Here is a 22,729-nt window from a genome sequence, read left to right as displayed (position 1 = left end):
CACACTTCTGTATGATAGGCAAGTAGTAGTATGGGGAAACTGGCCAGCAGACTGAGTAAGTGATTTAGACTGCCATTTTCCAATTTGCATGCCTAAAGTTAGGCATTTAAATATGACAAAAAGAAAACTTTAATTTGTGTTGGTGAAAAAAAATGTACATTAGCTCCTCAGATATTACAGTGATGAGCATGTGATATAGATAAAGCCCTTTGTTTTCAGATTTTATTGGGGATTGATCAGTGTTCATAAAAAACAAAACAAAATAAAACAAGTGTGTCAGAGTTCAGGAAAACTGCACCTGAATTTTCCACAAATGGTTTAGCAAGGGCACTGAAGTGGGGTGGTTACCCTGCTCCTGCCCTGAAGGACTTAAAACAGCCCTGGGAGAGGGCTGTGGCAGAGAAAGCAGCTAATAGGCTGATTGGGGAGGCAGTCTTAGCTGTGGCCACGCCCCAATCAGGCCTCAGCTGGCCCTATATAAGAGGCTGGTTGCCAGGAGCTCAGCAGTCTCTCTCTAGCTGTAAAGGGAGATGGACCTGAGCGGAGTACCACAGTGGAGCAGGGCTGGGGAAAGTCTGGGCAGCTCCAGTCTGGAAAGCCCCAGGCTGCAGCCTAGCAGAAGGCCAACGGGTACTGGGGGTTGCAGAGGGCAGCCCAGGGGTAGGCCAAGGCAGCAGGTCCAAACCCAACCTTGCCGGTGATGAGTAGGCTGATACTGCAGTCTGCCCCAGAGTGCAGGGGCTAGATGATGACTGGCAGTAGCCTTATACTGAGGTGAGGTGGGGATAGTGGGTGGGGGTTCCCCGAGGAGGGGAGACCCTGAGACTGAGGGGTGTATGGCCAGGGGGCAGCACCTCAGATAATGGGGCACTGGGTCCGGGAGGGACATGGGGCCAAGTGAAAGCGGGACACCGGCCTGCAGAGGGTGCTCCAGAGGCTGGATGAGCTAATTCCTGGAAGAGACCAGCAGGAGGTGCTGCAGAGGTGAGTCCCACATTGCTACAGGCACCCACTCTCAGGCTTCCCCAACCATTGCTTTTCTTGGGTGGAGACCCTCCTTGTCTCTCTCTCTCCCCTCTGTCTGAGATATTTCCAAGCTGAATAGTTTCCTGCCTTCATTATATTATTCCCAGCAAGAGTCTACCTAAACAGGCCTGCTTGCTACTCCCTTCAGAGACGTGACACAGTGTAATTGCTACAGTTATAAGTTACCACACATTTCTTTCTAAGCAAGCTTATTTTATTCCTAAGGTAAAAGCATTTAAGAGAAAATATTTGAAACAATAAAAGAACCTACTTGCATGCTAATAAGCTTACCAGAGATTCCTCCCCAAACCATCTCAACAAGGGCTTTAGCCAGCATCAGTCTTTCCAATCCCTTCCCTCAAGACTGGGGCCCTCCATGGAATGGAGGTCCTGTCCATTTGCTGGATCAGAACAGAATCCCTGAGCCTATTTACAACCAGGCTATTTAACCAAACAGCCATTCTTTGTCTGTGGTGCCTGGAGAATCCAGTGTGAACTAGAATATGCATACTTCTCCAGGGGTGGCTTTCAAAGGGCTGATAAATGGAGGAATTATATTAGCATACCTGAAATTACATACCACCTCACAATAACACACAAACAACTGGATTTGTAATACAATGAACCTCACAGGCACTAAACTCAAGTCAGTAGGGTTTGTCCAAAACATTGCAGGACATTGCCACAGGGTGGAAAGTGTGTGTGTGCGCGCGTGCGTGTGTGTGGTGCCCAGTACTCAAGGGAGGGAGTGGGCAGCAGGGTGAAAGGAAGCCCTCATTCCCTTTGGGTCTGTCGCTGCAGAAATTGGGTGGTCTCTGCTACCAGGATGCAGCTCCCTGCCCATCTACCAGATTGGTCTGGGGAAGCAGACAGGGCCACACTGAAGGGTTGGGCTCAGGAGGGGTCTCTGTGTGGCAGGAAAAATGGATAGGGACTATCACTTGGCAGTGAGGGAGGGAACTGGGTGCCAGGGAGAGAGATGGGAAGGGAGCCCCTCTTGGCTGCTGGGACTTAGCTCTCTGTCAGCCTTGATCTCCCGCAGTGCAGCTGTAGCCGTCCAGCACCATCCTCTGAGCAGGTGCACTGTGCTATGTGGATGGGACTCTATGTGGGGGGAGCTAGGTCTGGGGAGTTCCAGCACTTGCAAAATTCAGGTTAAAATTGGTAAAAAACTGAATAGTGAATTTTTCAAAACCCAGGTGTTTTTGGGGTGCCAAAATATGGATTTAGTTGTCTAATTTTAGGCTCGAAATTTTTGGTTTAAATGACTTTCCCAAGGCCATGAAACCTAGTCCCTGCTTTAACCCGTAAAATATCAGAAGATCCCAGAATTTGGAGAGGACACATTCCCTTCCCACCTCCGTTTTCTTAGCACACCTGCCTGTTTACAAGACACATCCAACTTGGACCGTGGCCCTGCTGCCAGCGATGCCTCTGTGCTATTTCTGAGCAATACAGCAGATTGGCCCACATCCCTAATGCTAAGTGAAAGGCTTCCTCTGTAAGGTGAATAATCACTGATTCAGAATGCTACCCCTTACATTTGACAGCAAGCGTGCTTGGTTCTCTGCACCTATAATGAGGGAGAACTAAGATCAGCTGTGGTTCAGTAAGTCTTCTTAGAGGTCCCAGTGTTAGAGAGTTTCTTTAACTGTGCCTGAAACCTGCCCACCCATTTGTTGATTTTGGGCATTTCCCATGAGTCCGCATGTTTCTATGTGCACCTCTGCAGGTCACTGATTTATTTATTGGGGTGGGATTTGCAATATGGAAATGAATGAGAATAAACAAGAGTAAAGAGAATAAGAAAAAAAGGAACTGGATTGGAATTTACTGAAGTTTTACAAATAACGTCCTCATCCATACTGCAAAAGTAACTGAGTTCAAGGCCCTATTCATGCTAGGAAACAACTGGGTTTAACAATGGGTTTTTAACTCAGAACGAGCCAGCAGGTGCAGCTCAACTATGTTCTAACACAGCTTGGTCCCACTTGAGGGAGCGAGGGGGTATGAACTCGGTTATACTCAGTTTTCAAAATCTGTGCTCTACCAAAACTCTCCACCATGTCTTCTAAACCATACTATAATGCCCTTTGGGATTACAAGGCTGGGCTGACCTACGTGAGAACACATTGAACTGCCACTGAGTTTAACAAGCCCTGTTAAACTATGTGGCATTAAAGAAGAGTAACTGTAATCGGGAGAGTGGGGCATAACCACCTCTCCGTTTGAATGAAAGGCCCGTTTGGCCTGCTTTGGATGTTAAAGAGAGGAGTTACTGTGTGGCATGCAACTCCCCTTCACCGTGTTATATTGTCATGTCTCATTTTATTCTGCTCCGTCCTCAGTCCCAACTTATTTTCCATCTTTACTCAATTTTATCTGCTAGATGGCGCTGTGGGATGATTTTTCTAAAGCAGACAAGAAAAAAAATACTTCTTTCCTCTTTCATTTATTGATTTTTCTCTCCTTAGGAGGCATCTGGAGGTCTCTCTGCTTCTTGGTGGCACCAGACACATGCTGGTCTGCTGTGGCTTGATATTTCCTCGGCTGTTCCCTCAGTATATCCACGCCATTTACTACAGTGCTTCTCAGAAACTGTTAGCAAAAATAAATGGGAGGGAGAGAACCCTTGGGAGCATCTGGGGTGTATGTGGGGTGTGTGTGTGTGTGGGGAGGGTGATAACTCCTTTTCTCAAGGTTTCCAAATTTTTATTTTACTTTCCTTTGGAGCTATTACAGCTCCAGTAGAATGGGACTTCCTAGAAACTAGATGTTCTAACAGAGAACTAAAATTAAAAAGGCTACACTGGCAGCTAGAGTTCTGGTATGGATCAATTCTACCCCCCGCCCTCCCGGCCGCAATCCTGCTCCCCTTTTCTCCACCAAACTGGTACTCACTCTCACTCCCTATGGGACAATCTGCTGACTGCAAAAGCCACAGGAAGCTACCCTATGCAGTGAGGAATCTCAGAATGATACTTTTTTTGGCACATTTCGCCTGCAGCTTAAGTAAGCCATCCAGTGCTGGGGAATGCTATGAATAGTGCAATATTCATAATACATAATTGGTTTAAACTGGGATTCAACTGCTCAGACCTGATGCCACATGTTGAGCTAATGACTTGAGGAAAATAAGGTAAAAGTAAGATCATGGCCCTTATTTGTGAGGCTGGTTATGTCCATCTGTTCCATGTAACAGTCTTCTCAGTTACAGCTCACTCTTCTGGAGAAGAACAGCACTCCAGTCATTCATACTTATAGAGGGCTTTAAGATCCTTGGATAGACAAATCCACTAAGGTGGTATTAAGTTTTATTAGGTCTTTTAGTCAAAATTTGATCTTTACTGATGTTTTTTACCTAAAATCTCTTGGCAAACTCAGAATTCTTTATCTATATTTCTGCAGAACAACTGCTTTCCTTAAAGATAAAATAAATCAGTCCTAACAAACAAACAGGTGCCAGTGTGTGGTGGAGAGAAAAACAGCCTAAGAACAAAGGTGAGTTTTCAGTTGCCAACAGGTAATTATAAACAATGAAAAAATGTAGTGATTAGAAAAAACACCGTGGCCACATCCTATCAAATACTTAGATTAGTCTGTCTCACTCTTTTAATGTATTTCATGTTAAATATATGGGGCAAACCTGACTCTCCAAAGCTTTGTTAACAAAAGCAGAGATTATCAACATGATTCAAATATCAATGAACATGACAAAATTAACCACAGTGCCTTGTAACAGCCATAGAGAACCAAAACATTAAACACACAGCAAGGAATGTGAAGGTTAACCAACTCCCTGCTTCCTGCAGATTTCATGACTCATCCCAGCAGTCACACCTGCCATCTCTGCTGGCAGACCAGGCAAAACCCTCAGAATACATGATTATGCTTTAGGGCAGGGGTCTCCAACGTGGTGCCTGCAGGCGCCTAAATGCGCCCGCATCCTGGCCGGCGGTGGAGCATGCGCTGAAATGCTGCCGAATTTCTGTGGCATTTCGGCGGCGACGCCTCTCGATGACGCCGCTTGCCGCCGACAAGCGACATCATCGAGAGGCGGCGCCGCCGAAATGCCACAGAAATTCGGCGGCATTTCAACAGATGCTCCACCGCCGCCATGGTCCTTCGCCTGGCGCCCGCCAGACAAAAGGTTGGGGACCACTGCTCTAGGGTCTCTGGAAGCAAAGTCAGAGACAAACTGATTTGTTTTTTTATACTGGCTCACCATTGTGGGGGAAAAGGGAAGGTGGAATTTCCTTAATTGGTCAAATACTGGATTGCTGAAGTATCTGGACTTGGCACTTTCTGGAAGTTTACTCATTCAAGATTTTTTTTTTTTAAATTTACCATATGCACTTTTCTCCTACAACACGTAAAGCAACAGAAAACAAAAACCTCTCTCTTTCAGCCATTCAAGGCCTCTCATTCCATAGAATTAATCTACTAATTGTCCATGGAAAAGAGATAACAATCAGGGCTTAAACAGTGACTTGTAGGAATGGAGCATGTGCGGTCGGAGGAATGGGGGATAAAAAGACAGAAGTACATGGTACATTTATTACTGACATGAGCCTAGACAAAAATCAACAAGCCTTTGCTTTTCATTGCCCATCTAATCCCCAGATGATGAGTATAACTGTATAAACTAGAATAAATTGTCCCACTGATTGGCGTAGCAGCTGGACTTAACTATAACCATATTTGACAATGCACTAGACTGTCTTAGTCTGAAAATGACTGAGAATCTACTCATGTGCTCCCCTATCGTTCTTCTTTCAACACCAGAAGCTGTCAAGTTTGGCGGTACAAACTGTTGGTCATCAAGGATAAGACTCAGGGGACAGGAGAGGAATTGATTAGTGACTCCACAGCAGACTGACTGGGCTTATGCCCAAACACTATGTAACTGTGTGCAAATAAGTAGCCTTCTCCTTTATGATTCACATCCTATTTCTGCAACAGTGGAAGTGGTATTAATGTCAGAAAACTGTGTGAGTGAACAAAACAAACTTAGAGAATATATTTTAGTTTTTAAATAGGAAATAGTTCCTCCAAATACAACATACCAAATTCCTCATTTATGGCTAAGCCCATTTCAATCCTCTAAAGCAGTGCTTCTCAAAGTCGGGAGCCGCTTGTGCAGGGAAAGCCCCTGGGGGTCCAGGCCAGTTTGTTTACCTGCCGCGTCCGCAGGTTTGGCCGATCGTGGCTCCCACTGGCTGTGGTTCGCCGCTCCAGGCCAATGGGGGCTGCGGGAAGCAGCGCGGGCTGAGGGATGTGCTGGCCGCGGCTTCCCGCCGCCCCCATTGGCCTGGAGCAGTGAACCACAGCCAGTGGGAGCCGCGATTGGCCGAACCTGTGGACATGGCAGGTAAACAAACCAGCCTGGACCACCAGGGGCTTTCCCTGCACAAGGAGCGGACCAGCTTTGAGAAGCACTGCTATAAAGTGCATGCAAAACGGTGATAATGAGATTGACCTCCTTTGTAAAGTGCTTTGAGATCTAAAGGAGAAAAGTGCTATACAAATGGTAGGTATTGTTGTTATTAGTGGACTTTTGCATCTCCTAAATGATTTTACAAAATGACAGAAGAATGGAGAGAATGTTTTATATCGGCCAAGCTGATTTCCAAGTTCAGATGTACTGAAATATCTTACGGAAGCATATACCTTGCATTTTATGTTCTGCACTGTAAACTTGGATTATTGTAATTTGCTTTTCACCCTGAAAGCAACATTGGCTTGTTGCTCCATTCTTTTTCATCTAGCGCACTGTGTCAAAATTTTGGTTGAAAATTTGCAATTTTTTTCCCCAAGCAATTAGTTTCACAGCCAGAGAATCTCCAAACATGTATCTTGCCAGAAGACTTAATAGTTATAAGCATGCAATAAAGACAAGTTGGTTCCCTTTCTTTGTTCTGGTACTGTGATGATATGGACAAATATGACCCCTTCTAGGCAAGCTTATGGCACTGCATCTCTATTAGGAAACACATTGCTAGGAATCCTTTTTACAGAACCCACTTGCTACAAGGAATATGTATACTGAGGTAACTATGACAGCTGCCACTCATCTTATGTTGATTTCTTTTCTATTACCATTTTCTTACTCATGTAATATTCATTTGCTTTGGGCTCTTTTGTTTCATTCTTCCTGTTTTTTCTCATGCAATATTTAGACCATTTTTGGCAATTATTTCATAGAATCATAGGACTGGAAGGGACCTCGAGAGGTCATCTAGTCCAGTCCCCTGCACTCATGGCAAGACTAAGTATTTGTCCATGTTGCATTCATTCCTAACAGAATGTTTGCATGTTATATTTAAGATCTGATTATTCTGAATGAAAGATTAGAAGTGAACCCCTGCTATGCTAGTGGCAGTTAAAAGTCATGCCATGTGTCAATTAAAATGTAATTTCCCCTAGATTTTCAATAAACTGCTAATCTGATCTATGATCTCAAGGTAATGAGATACTCATGATATATAGAGAGGTATATATTTCACAGAATTTTATTCATTTACAAAGATAAATTCTGAGTACATTAATTTCTAAAACTGAACTTATTTTTCTTGAAAATATCTATTCCTACTACTGGTAGCTCTATTTGTACAGATTATGGAGTCCACAGTTCAGAATGCAACAGGCTTAGCTGCAGTGATCTACACATTTGTCAGCTCAGCCCCCGACTATTACAATGAACTCTACTTTGCATTGACCAAAAGTAAACTATAATTGGTTCAGTAAGCAGCTAGCTTCCTACCTGAAAGATGGGACAGACCAATGTGAATGCATCATGTGCTCTACCCTGACTGGCTATTCAATTTCAATCTTATTCCAGCAGCCTGACCTTTATCTTCAAAGTACTAAATCAATACATTCAAAATAAACTATGTTTATGCAAAATTAGAGCTACAAATTTAGGGCCTGATGCCAAGTACTATAAGAACCTTTCCACTTACCTCAATAGGCATTGGATCGGGCCCTTAAAAGTCAGGAAATGAAAAATTAAGGTGACATGATTGTGTTTATACTACACACAAACATTTTGTTTTTCACAGAAGTTAGATAATCAAATGTATACCAAACTACCTATTAGGTTGGAGTCTGGTGTAAATGGACATCATTCCAATGAAGTCAAAGGAGCTGCACCTATTTACAGCAGTTGAGTATCTGGTACACAGAGTGTGGACTGGGTAAGTTGCAGTATTGCTTTTAGGACTTTGAGTGAGAGTCTCACCCTTGCTCTGAACCCCTTATGCCAAGCAGAGGGGCCAGAGAGAGGTTTAAAAGTCCTGGAGGAGCGTTCACCCAATGCAGTAACTTAGGAAGACAGACGTGAGACCCCTTTGCAAGGCCTGGTGTAGGAGAACATGTCAGGGTCCTGGCCAGAGGAAGGAGAAAAATCCTCATAGCCTGCATCGGCTACAGAGATTCTCAGAGCTTGTTTACACAGTGCAACAATGAACACCATAGAGGTGTCATTTCTAAAGCAAATGAATATGTTGTGCATTAATTGGTCTGTGTACACTCGGCTGGTGCGCACTAACCTAGTGCACTTCCTTTAGTTTGTAGCAGCAGTATCTATACTGACCAATTAATGCACAACATGTTAGTGTGCTTTAGAAACCACACCCTGGAAGTGTGTATTACCCCACCATGTAGATGTAACCCCTTTGGGGTTTAGAGAGCATGCCCCCTTTAAATCTTTTTCCTAAGGAGGGAGTGGGAGCAGTGAAAAAACAGGAGGGAAACTCCAGGGGGTGGCTGTGGAGCTGGAGAGAGAGAAGGGCTGCAGTCCCCAGGCCCTCACAAATGGAAGCAGCAGAGACCTGCCTGAAGCCTGGGAAGGCCAGGGTGGCCGATCGCGGACACCCCAGGGCAGGAGCCAGGAGGAGCCCTGTGCCAGGGAGGAATCGCCCGAGAAGGACAGGCCGGAGCTGGACCCAGTATCATGGCTGCCCAGAGCTGCAAGCACTGGGGCTTGTGACTGCATTGGGAACAAGGAGGGAGGCTGTAGCTAGTTAAGTGGGGAGGTGGTCGCTCTGTGGCTTTGCAGAGAGCGGCAGAAGAGGGCACCGGGGGGTGGGGGGGTGTTGTTGGGGGAAAGTTCACTGGCGCCAAAGACGACCAGGAGCACCCAAGGAGCACCCTGGACTGGAACTTTGCTCAGGACTCCTGAACTGTGTGTGCAGACACGTTGCTCAGTGTCTGCCCCTCCAGACTGTGCTACCGCTGGGCCTGTGGGGCCTTGGTTTGGATGCAGCCCTGTTCTACTGTTCCCCCTATATTGCCCCTTGTTGTTTTTCTCCTCTCATCCCTCTGTACATAAATACCTCCCTTTGTTATATCCATTGTACTTTTCCTGTGGGTGGGTGTGTTCACTCTGGGGGGTTGGAACAGATGCCCCTGAGGTGGAAGGGATTTTTCCTGCTGCATTCCTGCGCGCGCCTTCTCTTGGCCAGAGCTGCCTGCAGAGCAGACTCCATCTTGGCCACGAGGGCGCTAAAGTTACACAGAGAAGCCCTCAGTTGTTGCAGGCTGCAGAGCAGCTCATTAGCAACCTCGGGGGGAGCATAAGTGTGTGAAGTAAAATAGATTTATTTGGGCCTAAGCTTTCATGGGTAAAAAACCTCACTGCATCTGAAGAAGTGAGGTTTTTTACCTACGAAAGCTTAGGCCCAAATACATCTTTTAGTCTTTAAGGTGCCATTGGACTCCTTGTCGTTTCAATAAATTAGAGCAGCTCTCAGAGCTGCCTAATTTATTTTGAGTACCATGCCTGGCCCTTCAGCAGTCCAGAATCCAGCAGGCGTGAAACTACTTGAGACGCCTTCCCTCTGAGATACAAGTTCTGTGCTGTGTCTCTTGGAGGCACAATATAATTTCTTACCCTTCAGCTTTGGCCTTTCCACCTGGCAGTCCTGCTCGTCTCCCCCATTATGTAGGAGCAAGAGCAACATACACTTCTGCTGAGGGCAGCAACAGGACCCTACTGAACAGTTCACAGGCACATACAGTGCTACAGATATATACCAACTGCTGGACAGACACTCCACAAACAGAGGAGAAGGAAACAATCATAATAATCAGGGCTTTAATTTCCATTTGTATGTAACATAGGGTATATTTTATGTTTTCTGCCCCATCAAAATTAAACTCTATTAAATATTTTTGCATTGTATTGAGTGCTATATTGTATTGTATATAGAGGGTATGAGGCCAGACAGATTCTGATCTTACTCTGACATAAATTCTGAGTAACTCTATTAGAGTCAAACAAATTTCTTGGTGTTATTGTCATGTAAGCATTATCACAATCTGCCCCATGGTCCCTTCCCCAAAGGGTACACAGTCTAAAACTAAATGAGTGCATGTGTATGATTTGATATAAATATTAAGAAGCATAGAGAAGAAAATCTACTGTTCTGACATCTGCCAATCTTGTTTACCTTATTTGTCTCCTTCACATCCATCAGTAATTTCAGCCACATTAGCAAATAAGGATAGAACACATTATCATGTGATGATCCTGTAAATGACAGCTCATATGTAGTGCACTGTGCATGTTCCTTTGATGACCACTAATTGAGCAGGCTCCTGTATATATTTCACTCACTCATAGAATATGTGCAATTCAACTCATAGACGGTGTTAACTCAGGACTGGCCATACACAACTGTACATTTACTGTGCAGTAAGAAATATTTAACCATGAAAGCACTTGAGATGCAAGTATGTCTCATTTTTAAGAACACCCTGAGAAAGCTGCACTGTAGGAACACCAGTGGAAATTTATTTCATTACTTTATTGGGCTTTCATGCATATGCGCTGACTCCATGAGTTCTTTGGGGCTGGAGCACCCACGGAAAAAAAACAGCACCCACTGGCAGCCCCACTGATCAGTGCCTCCCCCTCCCCTCAGCACCTCCCGCCCCACCAGTGGCCCCACCAATTGACTCTCCCTCCCTTGCAGAGCTTCCCGCCCACCAGGATCAGATGTTCTGCTGGGGAGGAGGGAGAGGAGACACTGGGGGAGAGCGGGAGGAGCAAGGGCTAGAAGGGGGTGGGAAGAGGCAGGCAGGGGTGGGGGTTTGGAGGAAGGGGTGGTGTGGGGGCAGGGCCTGGGCCAGGGCAGGGACGGGTAGAGGCGGGGCAGGGTAGGGGTTTGGAGTTAGGGATGGAGTGGGGGCAGGGTCTGTAGTAAAGTGGTGGTCAAGCACCCCCCGGGCTCTGAGTAAGTCGGCGCCTATGCTTGCATGCGTTTTGAAAGAGAATTAATTTTTAGTCCTAATCCTATCCTTATATATTCTTTTCTCCATTAATATGAATTTACTATTTACTATCAATCTATCTAGATCTAGATCAATCTATCTAGATCTAGATAGATAGATAGATGATAGTTATAAATCAGTTTCTATGTATGTTTATATAGGTGTCTATGAGCACCTCTTCAAGAAAGGAAAAAAGGCCAAGCACAAGTTCTATTGTCAGTACATTTCAAGGCTATGACACAAGTCAGCATAATAAGGTGTAGAACTAAATCCTGAGTCCCTGATTCACTTCTTTTATTGATGCCAGTGAGAAATGGCCTGAGCAGGAACTGAGCGATAAGCGAGTAAGGACACTGAGATGTGGCTCACCGGCAGAATCAACAGCCATTTCCTGTTCATAGGCAAACAGCCCCAAGGATATATAACAGCTGTTAGACATACCAGGCAGAAACGGAGGATTAGAAACTAAACTGCCACCTTAGTGACAAGAAGGTTGTATGGAACGTGGAGACTCCATTTAATGAAGATTTCAATATTTGGCTTTGTTTCAAACTGGAATGAAACCTAAAAATTCAAAATACTCCATGAAAGAAAATTACCCAAAAACTTTGTTTTGGATCAATCGAGACTTTTTTTTTAAAATCACTTTTTTCCCCCATTTTACACTAATTAAAAACAAAAAAATAAAACATTTTGTTCTGAAAATGTTGAAATGGCCCATATTTCTGTACTGTCAACCCTATTTTTGCAGTTTTGTCCCCTCCAAAATGAAATGTTTGCAAAATGAACATGATTTCATGCTGTGTTTCAATTTTGACATAAAATGGTTCTGTCCAAGTTTTTCCAACCAGCTCCAGTGACAAGTTACTATGCTAGTACTTGTGTTAAGTCACCAAAGAATAATTTTAAGAATTAATCTTTACACCTTTCCTGGGAACTACCTAGGAAAGTATTATTAGACTCTTTTACACAATGGATCAGCTATAGCACAAAGAAATTAAGGTCCCAGTTCAGCAAACCCTTGAGCACATGCTAAAGTCAATCTGTGTTCAGCAAAGCAGTTAAGCGTGTGTTTAACTTTAGTCAGAAGCAGGGCAAGGACGGAACTCCAAAGACTTGACTGTTTGACCTCTTCTCTAACCACTAATCCTACACGCCTCCCACATTTTAGAACTAGAGCCCAAATGATCACTGCTTAGGGCATTATCCAAAGCCCACTGAGTCCATTAACTTCAATGGACTTTGGATTTGGACCCCAGTGAGGAGTGAGATATATTTACCTTATGTTCATGTGAGCTTCTATTCAAAAGTCAGTAACACAGTTCTCAGAATCTCAATGTGTCCCACGATCTTTCTGGTACTTTGTAGACACAGTGCCCCTTCAGGATACAAAACAATTCTGCCTTCTAACAAATATGAAGCAAAAGATTCATACAAGGCTGAGGAAAAGCCAGAAAGCTAAGATTCAGCACTGTCCCTACAATACTGGACTCAGACAGATGCAAACTGGAAAAACAAATTAAAACAATATGTGAGATATAAATCTTTAATCAATCTTCCTATATCAACCTAGACCTAGCATTCCACTTGGTCTTCTGAGGCTACGCAGATCACTTTAAAAATGGATTACTTTCCACTGAAAACAATGCCAGAAAGGGTTTTCAGGTCTGCTGGGGGGAATTATAGCCGCCTGGATCATCAAATAGAAAAAAAAATTACTCTAATCAGTGGCACTCAGAAAGGAAAAAAAATAAATGAAAGTGCACTACAGTTTTGGGAACACTTAATGCTGTTTTATGCATAAATTCTAAGGTCAGTGGTAGAGATTAGTGGGTTTGCAGAGCAACCCACACTTCATAAGAGATTTTTCAAAAGATCAAGGGCTTATCCCAGTGGTCTGTGAACACAGCGAGGGTAGAGTATCTGAATCAAACTGGTGCTCCACTATTAAGTTTTAGTCTGAAATGTGGCTACAGTAGATATCCCACCTGTGGGCAATGACCTCTAACCCGGAAACCTTTCCTTCACTAATTTAGAGTAAATATATACCTGTACAACATACAGATTTATATGTACATATATTCATTTCAAAAGATAAAAAAAAATCATTGCAAATATTTAAAGTTACTTCAGTACATATCCCAAACCTTAAAATAAATGAATATCAAGTTAAGGGAAATGTCTCCAACAATCCACAGGTATCACACAGGCACTGTCCATGATAGACTACAGGGACACCACTTCCATCTCCAACATACACCCCAGATCCCTTCACAGCCTACCTGCATGTAACCTGAACTATGATGCAAAACCTTAAACTCTTACCTCAGCAACAAGAGATAGAGATAGCAGAAATGTGGGGACAGTGGTACAGTGTGGTTTCACAGAGGTTTGCAACAATATTTATACATGTTGGAATTAAAGTTTTGCATTCTAGCACAAGGAGAGATATGGCAGTATCACTTAAATGTTATTTTTTAGGCTTTTTAATTTTATTTTGAAGTTGCAGAATTGTTGTAAACAAAGTAATTTTGGGGGCAGCGCTAACTGGAGTCTAACTGAAACACACTTTCACTACTAACTCTGGTATAACATTGGTTTTGTATGTTTTTTAATGACTACCAGAGGTTTACATCTGGTTAGCATCAGTATTATGATAAAAATAATGAACCACATCCTCGGCCCTGCTACAACCCCCTTCCATCATTCCAGAAGTGCACAGGTACTAGAAGCTAGCTTATGTGGCTACCTGATATAGGGGGTGGTGCAGAGCCAGAGTAGTGGCTCTATACCATTCCTCTCATAAGCATTGGCACAGAGGATGTGACCAAGGGAAAGAGGGAAAGTCTGGAACGTTGCTATACTCTATAGTGATCCCCAGCTGCCAGAACAGCCCCTTGTAGTATGGCTACACAGCGGTTGGGACCAAGCCTCCCAGCCCAGGTAAACAGACTCACAGTGGCTCCATTCAAGCTAGAACGCCAAAAATAACACTCATCATTATTCTTCCAGAGAAAATGAATTGAATACTCTGCACTTCAGTATGTGGTGGGTCTAATTTATTAAAATTGCACTGACTGGGTCTTTTGGACAAGGCCTTAAAAATGAAGGTGCTGTATACTCTGCATACATGTTGAAATTTTCATGGCTCTTTTCACAAGAACAAGGTTTTGTCCCATTGTCCACTAAGAACTCATCCTCTCTACCCATGTCATTCATCATGCTGTGTGCTAGCGAACTGCTGTTCTCCGCTGTTTAGGTAGCTTCGTTTCAGTGACAATGACATATGTATATAGTTGATGAGGTACTTCTAGGATGGAAGGTATTATATACATGTTAAAATATTGGTGGTGTTATGGCTATTAAAGCTCCATCTTAATTTGTGTATTCCAAGCCTAACGTCACTGGAGAAGGTATGCCACTTCTGTAGCTGACTTTGAGAGACTTGAAAAACATTTTAAATTAGGATAGCTATTCAACTATGAAGGAAGACTAACAAATTCTGATGTAGTGTTTGAAGTTTTACATAACTGTTTCTCCGGTTACTGAAATGTACATGAGGTTGGGTATTTGCAAACTGCATTACTAATAGATACATGCTATTTAGGGAAGTGCATTATCTGTCAGTGGTTCTCAACCTGTGGTCTGCAGACTATATCTAAGGGGTCCACGAAAGACTTAGATGGAAAACTGACTGAACAGAATTCAAATATATACACAGGTTTCCAAAGAGGTTCATACCTCCATTTGAAAATGTTTAGGGGTCTGTGATTGAAAAAAGGTTGAGACTCTCTGTTCTAGGGCACATGCAGTTTTGTAGCCATGTTGGTTCCAGGATATTAGAGAGACAAGAAGGGCTCTATGTAAGCTCAATAGCTTGTCTCTCTCACCAACAGAAGTTGGTCCAAGAAATATATTACTGAGGGTACAGTGATGCAACATGTCACATCATCATCACAGTGTAAACAACTAGGTACAATGACCCATAATGCCATTATATTAACTTGGTATTGTTTGTAGTCAGTGACATCCAAGGGAAATGGTTTCACATAACAAAAGCAATCAGTTCTTCCTGGATAACATGAGTGAAATTGCTTCAAAAAAGGGGGTTAAATAAAACTACACAAACCCTTTAAAGCTTTCTTTTTTTTTTAATTTAGAATAATTATTTGTAGCCTTGTGATTTGTTAGCCTTGTTTTAACATTGCAACTTGTCCTGAGTGAAGCCTGCTCTATAGAAAATGCCTGTTAGAGGCAAAAACCTTCCAGCATTCACACATACCCTTGCTGGTACGTACAAGCAGGAGTTTTCCTTTCATTTCTACACAGAGGGAGATATTTACCCCAAAGATACATGGAGAGTATTGGAGTGCTGTCATGGATCTGAGAATTTCCAGAAAATTTAACCACCACGGATGGAGATTTTCAAAAATCTATTGAAAGCCTATGAGAGTTTGGTGCCTACTTGTTCTTCATGCTTTGAAAATCTCCTTTGTTACTTAACTTGTCTCTCTAGTGAGATTCCAAATTTACTCTTGTATTTAGGCTGGTTCTGATGAGATTTGTAAGAATAATGTGAGAAAAATGATGAAAAGGTGAAATTGACAGGAAAGGTTGGAAAAGCTCGCTTTCCACTCCAAAAGCTTAGGTTTCAGTTTTAGCCATCCTTTCCCCCTATTCCCACCAAACCCTTCATCCCTTTTACCTGAGAGCCAAAAGAGTTTTAGAAAGATTTTTTAAAATAGACTCATATAATGGCTATTTTTATCTCTGTTTTTAATCTTTTAATTACCTTAAAAATTAGGGTGGTTGAAACTTTTATTGATATCTACGCACCTGTCTAAAGAGCTCGAGAAGCACTATGGCCCAATTCAGCAAAGCTTTTACATATGCACGTAAGTCCAACCCTAGCCTAAAAAACATGGTTAACTTTAGGTATGTACTTAAGTTCCATTGAGCCCAATGGAACTTAACCATTTATCAACCATTAAACTCATGGTTGAGTGCTTTGCTAAATACGGGGGATGGGAGGGAGGGACTGCTGAATCAAGGCCTAAGTGCTATGATTTTAGTGATATATTTCAATCATGATTGTATAATAAACACTTTGAGCAATGCCATGCTATCCCGTCCCTTAAAAATGAACATGGAAGAAGTACATTGCTAACCTCAAATTTTGCATTGATCATCAAAAAGAAGTGCTATTCGAGCACCCAGTTCTCCCACTCTTACTCATATGTTTTGTGTCTAACACTAACCTTCCCTCCACCCTTACAATTTCTCACCACTGATGCCATTGGTGCAGCTCAACTAGTGGAAACAATGGTAGGAATGCTAGTGCAAACTCTCTGCTGGAATTTTAACCATTGTGTCCTCTAACTGTGTTCACAGCAGGTCTAGGCAATACAGTGATGAAAATGTCAGTGGCTGATGGTGACCCATCTACGCCAGTGTCCAGTTCTGTTGCTATCAGAGATGGAACTGAGCAATGGTAGGGAATATAATAGAGGAAAAAAACCTAATATAGACAAGTCCATTAGGTAAGGAGCCAGAACCAGAGCCCTAATGAGCAGGATTTAACAAATAATTATAAAAAGTCAAAAATATTACGGAATTTGTCAGAAAAGATTTTCAATAAAAATTATTCAACCATCTCTACTAATTAGTTTATTGAGCCTCTACAAAGCTTTTAGGTAAAGGCAAGAAACAACATGTCCCAGTCACTGCTAACGTACGCCACTAAATGATATGTTGTTTAACTTCCATTTTCTTTCAAAAGGAATTGTTTCAATATTTACACTGCAGCTTTAGCAACTTTACCATCCTTTTTTTGCTCAACAACGTTAAAACAATTTTCCCTTTGTTGAGGAAAAAGAAGTAGTTTAGCTGGACTGTAAATTAGACTGTAGGTATGCTGCAAATTCCACAGATTCATTTTTCATGGAGAGCCAAATCCACATTTAAGTGCATAAAGCAGCTGTCACACCACACATTCTGCTAGTGAGCTTGTCATACCTTCGATTAACTTTTGGCACACAGACAGGGGCTTAGATCCCTTCCAAGACAGTTAAATAATAATGAAAAAAATAACTTTGATGCTACCTGAAACCAAACTATTCAAAGCACATTGCCTGCATTCCCTAGTCTCAGGCACTAAGCCAAGATATGGATATAAGCATTTTGGCTGACGATGGGGGAGAAGAGGAGCTTAAAGACTGGAGTGCTGTAGTGCTTTGGTAAAGACAATCAACATATTTCATTTCAGATCTGTAAAGTAACGCTAAGGTGTCCCCCACATCGTGGTAGAATGAGAGGATTAGCATACTCAATGTCTTAACATTTCTTTTTCTTGCTTGCTTTTTTCTTGTATATGTTTCATAGGAAACTAGAATACATACCCACCAAGCCATCTCTACATCTATACTTTCATCCTCTCTCTGGCAGTGGCTAGTATTTGATGTTCCAAGAAGGCAAGCTGCCTGGTTATGCACCCAGCCAACTGTGAAATGATCTACATGGGGAAAAAAATTCCTTTCTGATCTTCTACCCAACAAGATGCTCATGACACTTGAGATTAGTTACCCTCATCATTATCTTACTTTTCATATCTACCAATATTATTAGTCATCCAAAGATATCCAGCATATATAGTAATCCAGTCCCAGTTTTTGACTCAATCTCTTGTAGCAATGAATTCCCTGGAGTATTTGGAGGGAGTAGTTACAGGGGCCTCTGGGACTCAAGACTTCTATGCTCTTTTTTAGGTTGCACAAACATATGTATGGAAATGAGGAAAGAAAACCCTTTCTCTGGCCCCATCATCTCCAGAGAATTTCCCTAAATTTCCCACCACTGCTAACTCTGATTCAGCTCCACCAAGTGTTAGCAACTTTGGGGAGCCCTAGTGTATAGAGGTTACTGACACCATTCCAAGCATTGTGGCAGTTAGTCTTGCTCTGAGCAGGTCAAAATAACAGGGGCAGGAGTAGCCTGTGTGGCTCTTACACAGTACCCTCTGCTTTAGGGGGGAGTAGTAGATTTTTTGGCCCATTTCACATTCCTTTTAGGTCCTGTCTATTCTCCACCCACTCCTTGAACTCCCATACAGGGAATTTCTACAATGCAAGGCTCTGCTCTGTAGACTTGAATCTTTCCACTGACTATAACAGGAGCTGGGAAAGGGCCTATGCAAGCAGCAATATCCGTAAGCAGCCCCTCCACCTGTTCTGCCCTCCCCATGCAGCGGAACTGCACTGGCTCCAGGTCAGGGGAACCTCTGCAGGTACAGAGGCAGAGACAGAATTTAATCCATTATGCATCTTTTGTTATGAGACTAAACTGATCATATTCTCCACCGGTGGCTTTTCACAGCCAGGCTGTGCAAACAGGATAAGCTACAGCAAAGGGCTCATGCTCATATGAGCCCTACCAAATTCACAGTCCATTTTGGTCAATTTCATGGTCATAGGATTTTAAAAAATTGTAAATTTCATGATTTCAGGTATTTAAATCTGAAATTTCATGGTGTTGTAATTGTAGAGGTCCTGACCTGAAAAGGAGTTGTGGGGGGGGTCACAAAGTTATTGTAGTGGGGTTGTGGTATTGCTACGCTTACTTCTGCGCTGCTGCAGGCGGTGGTGCTGCCTTCAGAGCTGAGCAGCTGGAGAGCGGCGGCTGCTGGCCAGGAGCCCAGTTCTGAAGGCAGAATCGCCGCCAGCAGCAGCGCAGAAGTAAGGATGGCATATTATGGCACCCTTACTTCTGCGCTGGTGCTGGCAGGGCACCCAGCCAACAGCCGCCGCTCTCCAGCCACCCAGCTCTGAAGACAGCAGCGCAGAAGTAAGGGTGGCAATACCGCGACTCCCCCCACCCTCAAAAAATAATAATAACCTTGCGATCTCCCTGCAATTCCCCTTTGGGTCAGGACCCCCAATTCGAGAAACACTGGTCTCCCCCATGAAATCTGTATAGTATAGGGTAAAAGCATACAAAAGACCAGATTTCAGGGAGGGATACCGGATTTCACGGTCCATGACGTGTTTTTCATGGCTATGAATTTGGTCCAACTGTACATATGAGGAGAGATATTTCCACATACCACCCTGGCAAGCTCAACATTACGCCAGAAAAAAAAAATGTTCTCCTCATGGTCAAATTTACTGGACGCACAAATTGAAGCAATGCAAAGATATACTGTCCTTTGAAAAATATGGTATTTACCAAATACCAGGAAAGGAATAACAGTCCAGCCTACACTGGAATTCTAAACAGATATTTACTTAGTATCTTAGACCCTAATCCAAAATCCACTGAAGTCAAAGGAAAGACTCCAATTGACTTCAATGGATTTTGGATCAGGCCCTGAAACAGGTTACCAATTAAATACTCTTGCAGTAATCATGTTTTTTGATTGCCTCTCCATACATGTAGGCACTATGTACAATATGGGCCTGATCTAACTCCAAGTTTAGATGAGGGTAAAAGTCCTATGGACTTGACTGACAGCAATATTAGGTAGGTGGCAGAATTAGCCTGAGTGGTAGAATTCTTGCTTCATATGTGCATGGTAGCAGGACTGATGTCTGCATTCTCTAAACTGCTCCAGTTTGGGCTGTAGATGCTTTCATTTAGAAATTAAATTAGGAGTGGATTAAATTACAAATCTTTAAATTAGGAGTGGATGTCTTTATAAAGGATTGTTCTAATTTAACCACAAGTTATTTGGCTGGGCACAGGAATTAGGATTATGTAGGAGATCAGTCTATATGATCAGAATGGTTCCTCTGACCTTAATATTTACAAGTCTATGAAAATTGGGCACTCTAACTGGATGCTGAACAATGGACTGAATTATACACAACGAATGCTGTATATTTTACCAAAGGACAGGATGATCTCAGTCTAAGTTAAAATATAAGAACCAACACTATTACTATAACAAATGCTATTACTATAACTGATAGAACTATATTTAGGAAAGAGCTAAGATGCCAGGCTCCAGAGTCTGCTGCTAAGTTATTTTGCTTTATGAATGCTGCCAAACTAAATTATCTGCGCAATACTATTGTATCCTTCTAGTCTTAGTTTACAAAACTATATGAGTTGATCCCAAGCAATCAATACTTAAATTTCTCACTGGAATTCCAACCCCTTCTCTCCCCGACAATTCATGAACACAAAATAGAAAAAAATATTTAAAGAACACTTAAGATGTATAAAGCAAGTAATCTGGAGATCTTCTTACCTTTGACCCAATGAGAGTGTACAGCCATTGGATGGTTTCATTATGATTTATTACTCCATTCATCCCATCTACATACAGCATAATCTGGCCCAAAGCTAAAGTAAATAAAAAGACAAAGAAAGTACAATCAGACCTGGTGAATATTTATTAAAATCCTGATATTTACTATCATTACTATTTACATAGGTTCATATTGACAAAAACTTTACTGACAAAAGACACAAGGCTAGAACCTGTTCCAGATTACACTGGTGTTAATTTGAAGTAACTTCATTAACTGCATTTGGAGTTACTGCAGATTTGTACTAACGTCACTAAGGGCAGATTATAGTCATCAGCCCTTGCCTGAATGATTCTGCACCATATTGTCCCAGTCTTGGAAACACTTGCTACCCGGCATAGCGCTTACTACCATGAACAGTTCCATTATTTTCACTTTGCTACTGTGAGCCAATGTGTCTATTCATGTTTGGAAGTACCATGTAGTGTACTGAAGTTTTAGATTTTGAATCTATTTTTGTGGATTAAAATAATCTTTGATTAGGCTAGCCATTCTGTTTGCCAAATTTCAGCAATTCACAATTCCAGCGTGTTAGTTAATGCAAGTTAGTACAGTAGAATGTTGCTATTTCACAAAGACATCCTTGTGAATCACTGAAATTTGAGTGTTAGCAAGGAAACAAAAAACAGCAAGAAGAAAACATCACAAAACATACTTTATGATAACATTTCATACAGTGTTTGTAAAATATGATACTATACTTTGCAAAACTCATGAGATATTGCTAACATGAGACTTTGCTACAGCACATAGCTATTAATTCTTTGCTGAGCGAGAGATTTTTCATACAGATTATCAACTCCTGGGATTAGTGAAGAGTGGATTAGCAAAAATCAAAGCTTTCTTCTCTGAATCTTTTACTTTATAATAGGAGATTCATGCACACTTGAGCCAAAAAGGAACATGTTAAAGTAGCACCTTCAACACAGTCTGTAGTAAGAATAACTCAATAGTATTAAAGATGTCCCAAGAGTTATTAATTAAGATTTTTTGCAATAAAGAAATATAAAAAATAGTGCAGAGAATTATTTACAGAGAAAATAATAATTATACTGTGCATCTTCCAAATGCTTTTCAAGTATTGGCTAGTTTCACTATAGTGTTCTATACTGGATCCCATCAGCCGAACCTGTCTCTGCTGGTTGTGTGGAGAATGATCCATAACCCACCTCAAAAGTGGGTGGCATTGTCCATCAGGTGAATCCCCCATTTGGCCCAGCCAGCTTTGTTAACACAGAGAGACGCAATGCTTACATCCCTTTGCCAGGAAGCATGAATCTGGCCTATTAACTAATTATTCATCATAACTGAGGTAGGTAAAAATGTGTACTTTATACCCTTTTTTCAAAGGGGCAAACTGATACAGAGAAGCAAATGCCGAAGGCCACACAACATGTCAGTGGCAAAACTGGATTAGAGCTCAGATTCCTAATTACGGTACCTATCCTACGTTCTCTAGACCACGGTGCCACTAGCAAGAATAGCATGTTCACATCCTTTGGTAGTAGTTTGTTTCTTTTATGATAAGTCTGTATGATTTTTCCAACCTGAGACCACTGTTCACACAACTGTACTGGATAGGCAGTGGGCATGCCATGATTCTTGATAAGGAGGCTTATTATGCCAAATACGATCATTTCTCTGTTCCTTAGTTTTGTTCTCTCTCACCACCATATTTGTTTATCTCTACCTGTTGTGTTTCCAAGGTTTAGATTTTAAGTTCTCTGGTGTCTTTTTTGTTGTGTGTGTACAGTTTCTACCACTATGAAGCCCTGGTCCCCGATTGAGACCTCTGAGCACTAATGCAACACAAATGTATACATAAATGATAAAAAATGTACATATAGCCATATATGCTACTGTTCTACTAACTACATTATTTGAGGGGAGATTCCCCCACAGGCACAAATGCAACCAGGTACTTAACTGTCATTGAAAATCAATAGGAGTTAGGAATCTAACTGATGTTTGTGTTTCTAGTAAATCTCACCCATTGGTCTGTTTTAACTGGTTTACACGAAAGACTAAAAAAAAGTCAATACATTTTGAAAACATAAGATAACTCCCCATCAGCAAGATATAGCCAGTTAGTAAAGAATTATTAAAATTGCACTGACTGGATA

General features: G+C 42.1%; 1 protein-coding gene across 12 annotated transcripts in view; it reads right to left on the bottom strand.

Annotated features, from left to right (window-relative positions):
- The window catches only part of FHOD3 (formin homology 2 domain containing 3), a 634,103-nt gene that overhangs the window by 220,859 nt on the left and 390,515 nt on the right, over positions 1 to 22,729 (bottom strand). For all 12 annotated transcript variants that reach the window (XM_039524511.1, XM_039524510.1, XM_039524507.1 and 9 more), the window contains exon 6: positions 20,546 to 20,640. In XM_039524511.1, coding sequence (XP_039380445.1) covers positions 20,546 to 20,640 — 95 coding nt within the window. The remainder of the gene's footprint in view (positions 1 to 20,545; positions 20,641 to 22,729) is intronic.

Source organism: Mauremys reevesii, linkage group 2 (assembly GCF_016161935.1).
Source record: "Mauremys reevesii isolate NIE-2019 linkage group 2, ASM1616193v1, whole genome shotgun sequence".
Taxonomy (NCBI): Eukaryota; Metazoa; Chordata; order Testudines; family Geoemydidae; genus Mauremys; species Mauremys reevesii.
This window is presented reverse-complemented; position numbering and strand designations above follow the sequence as displayed.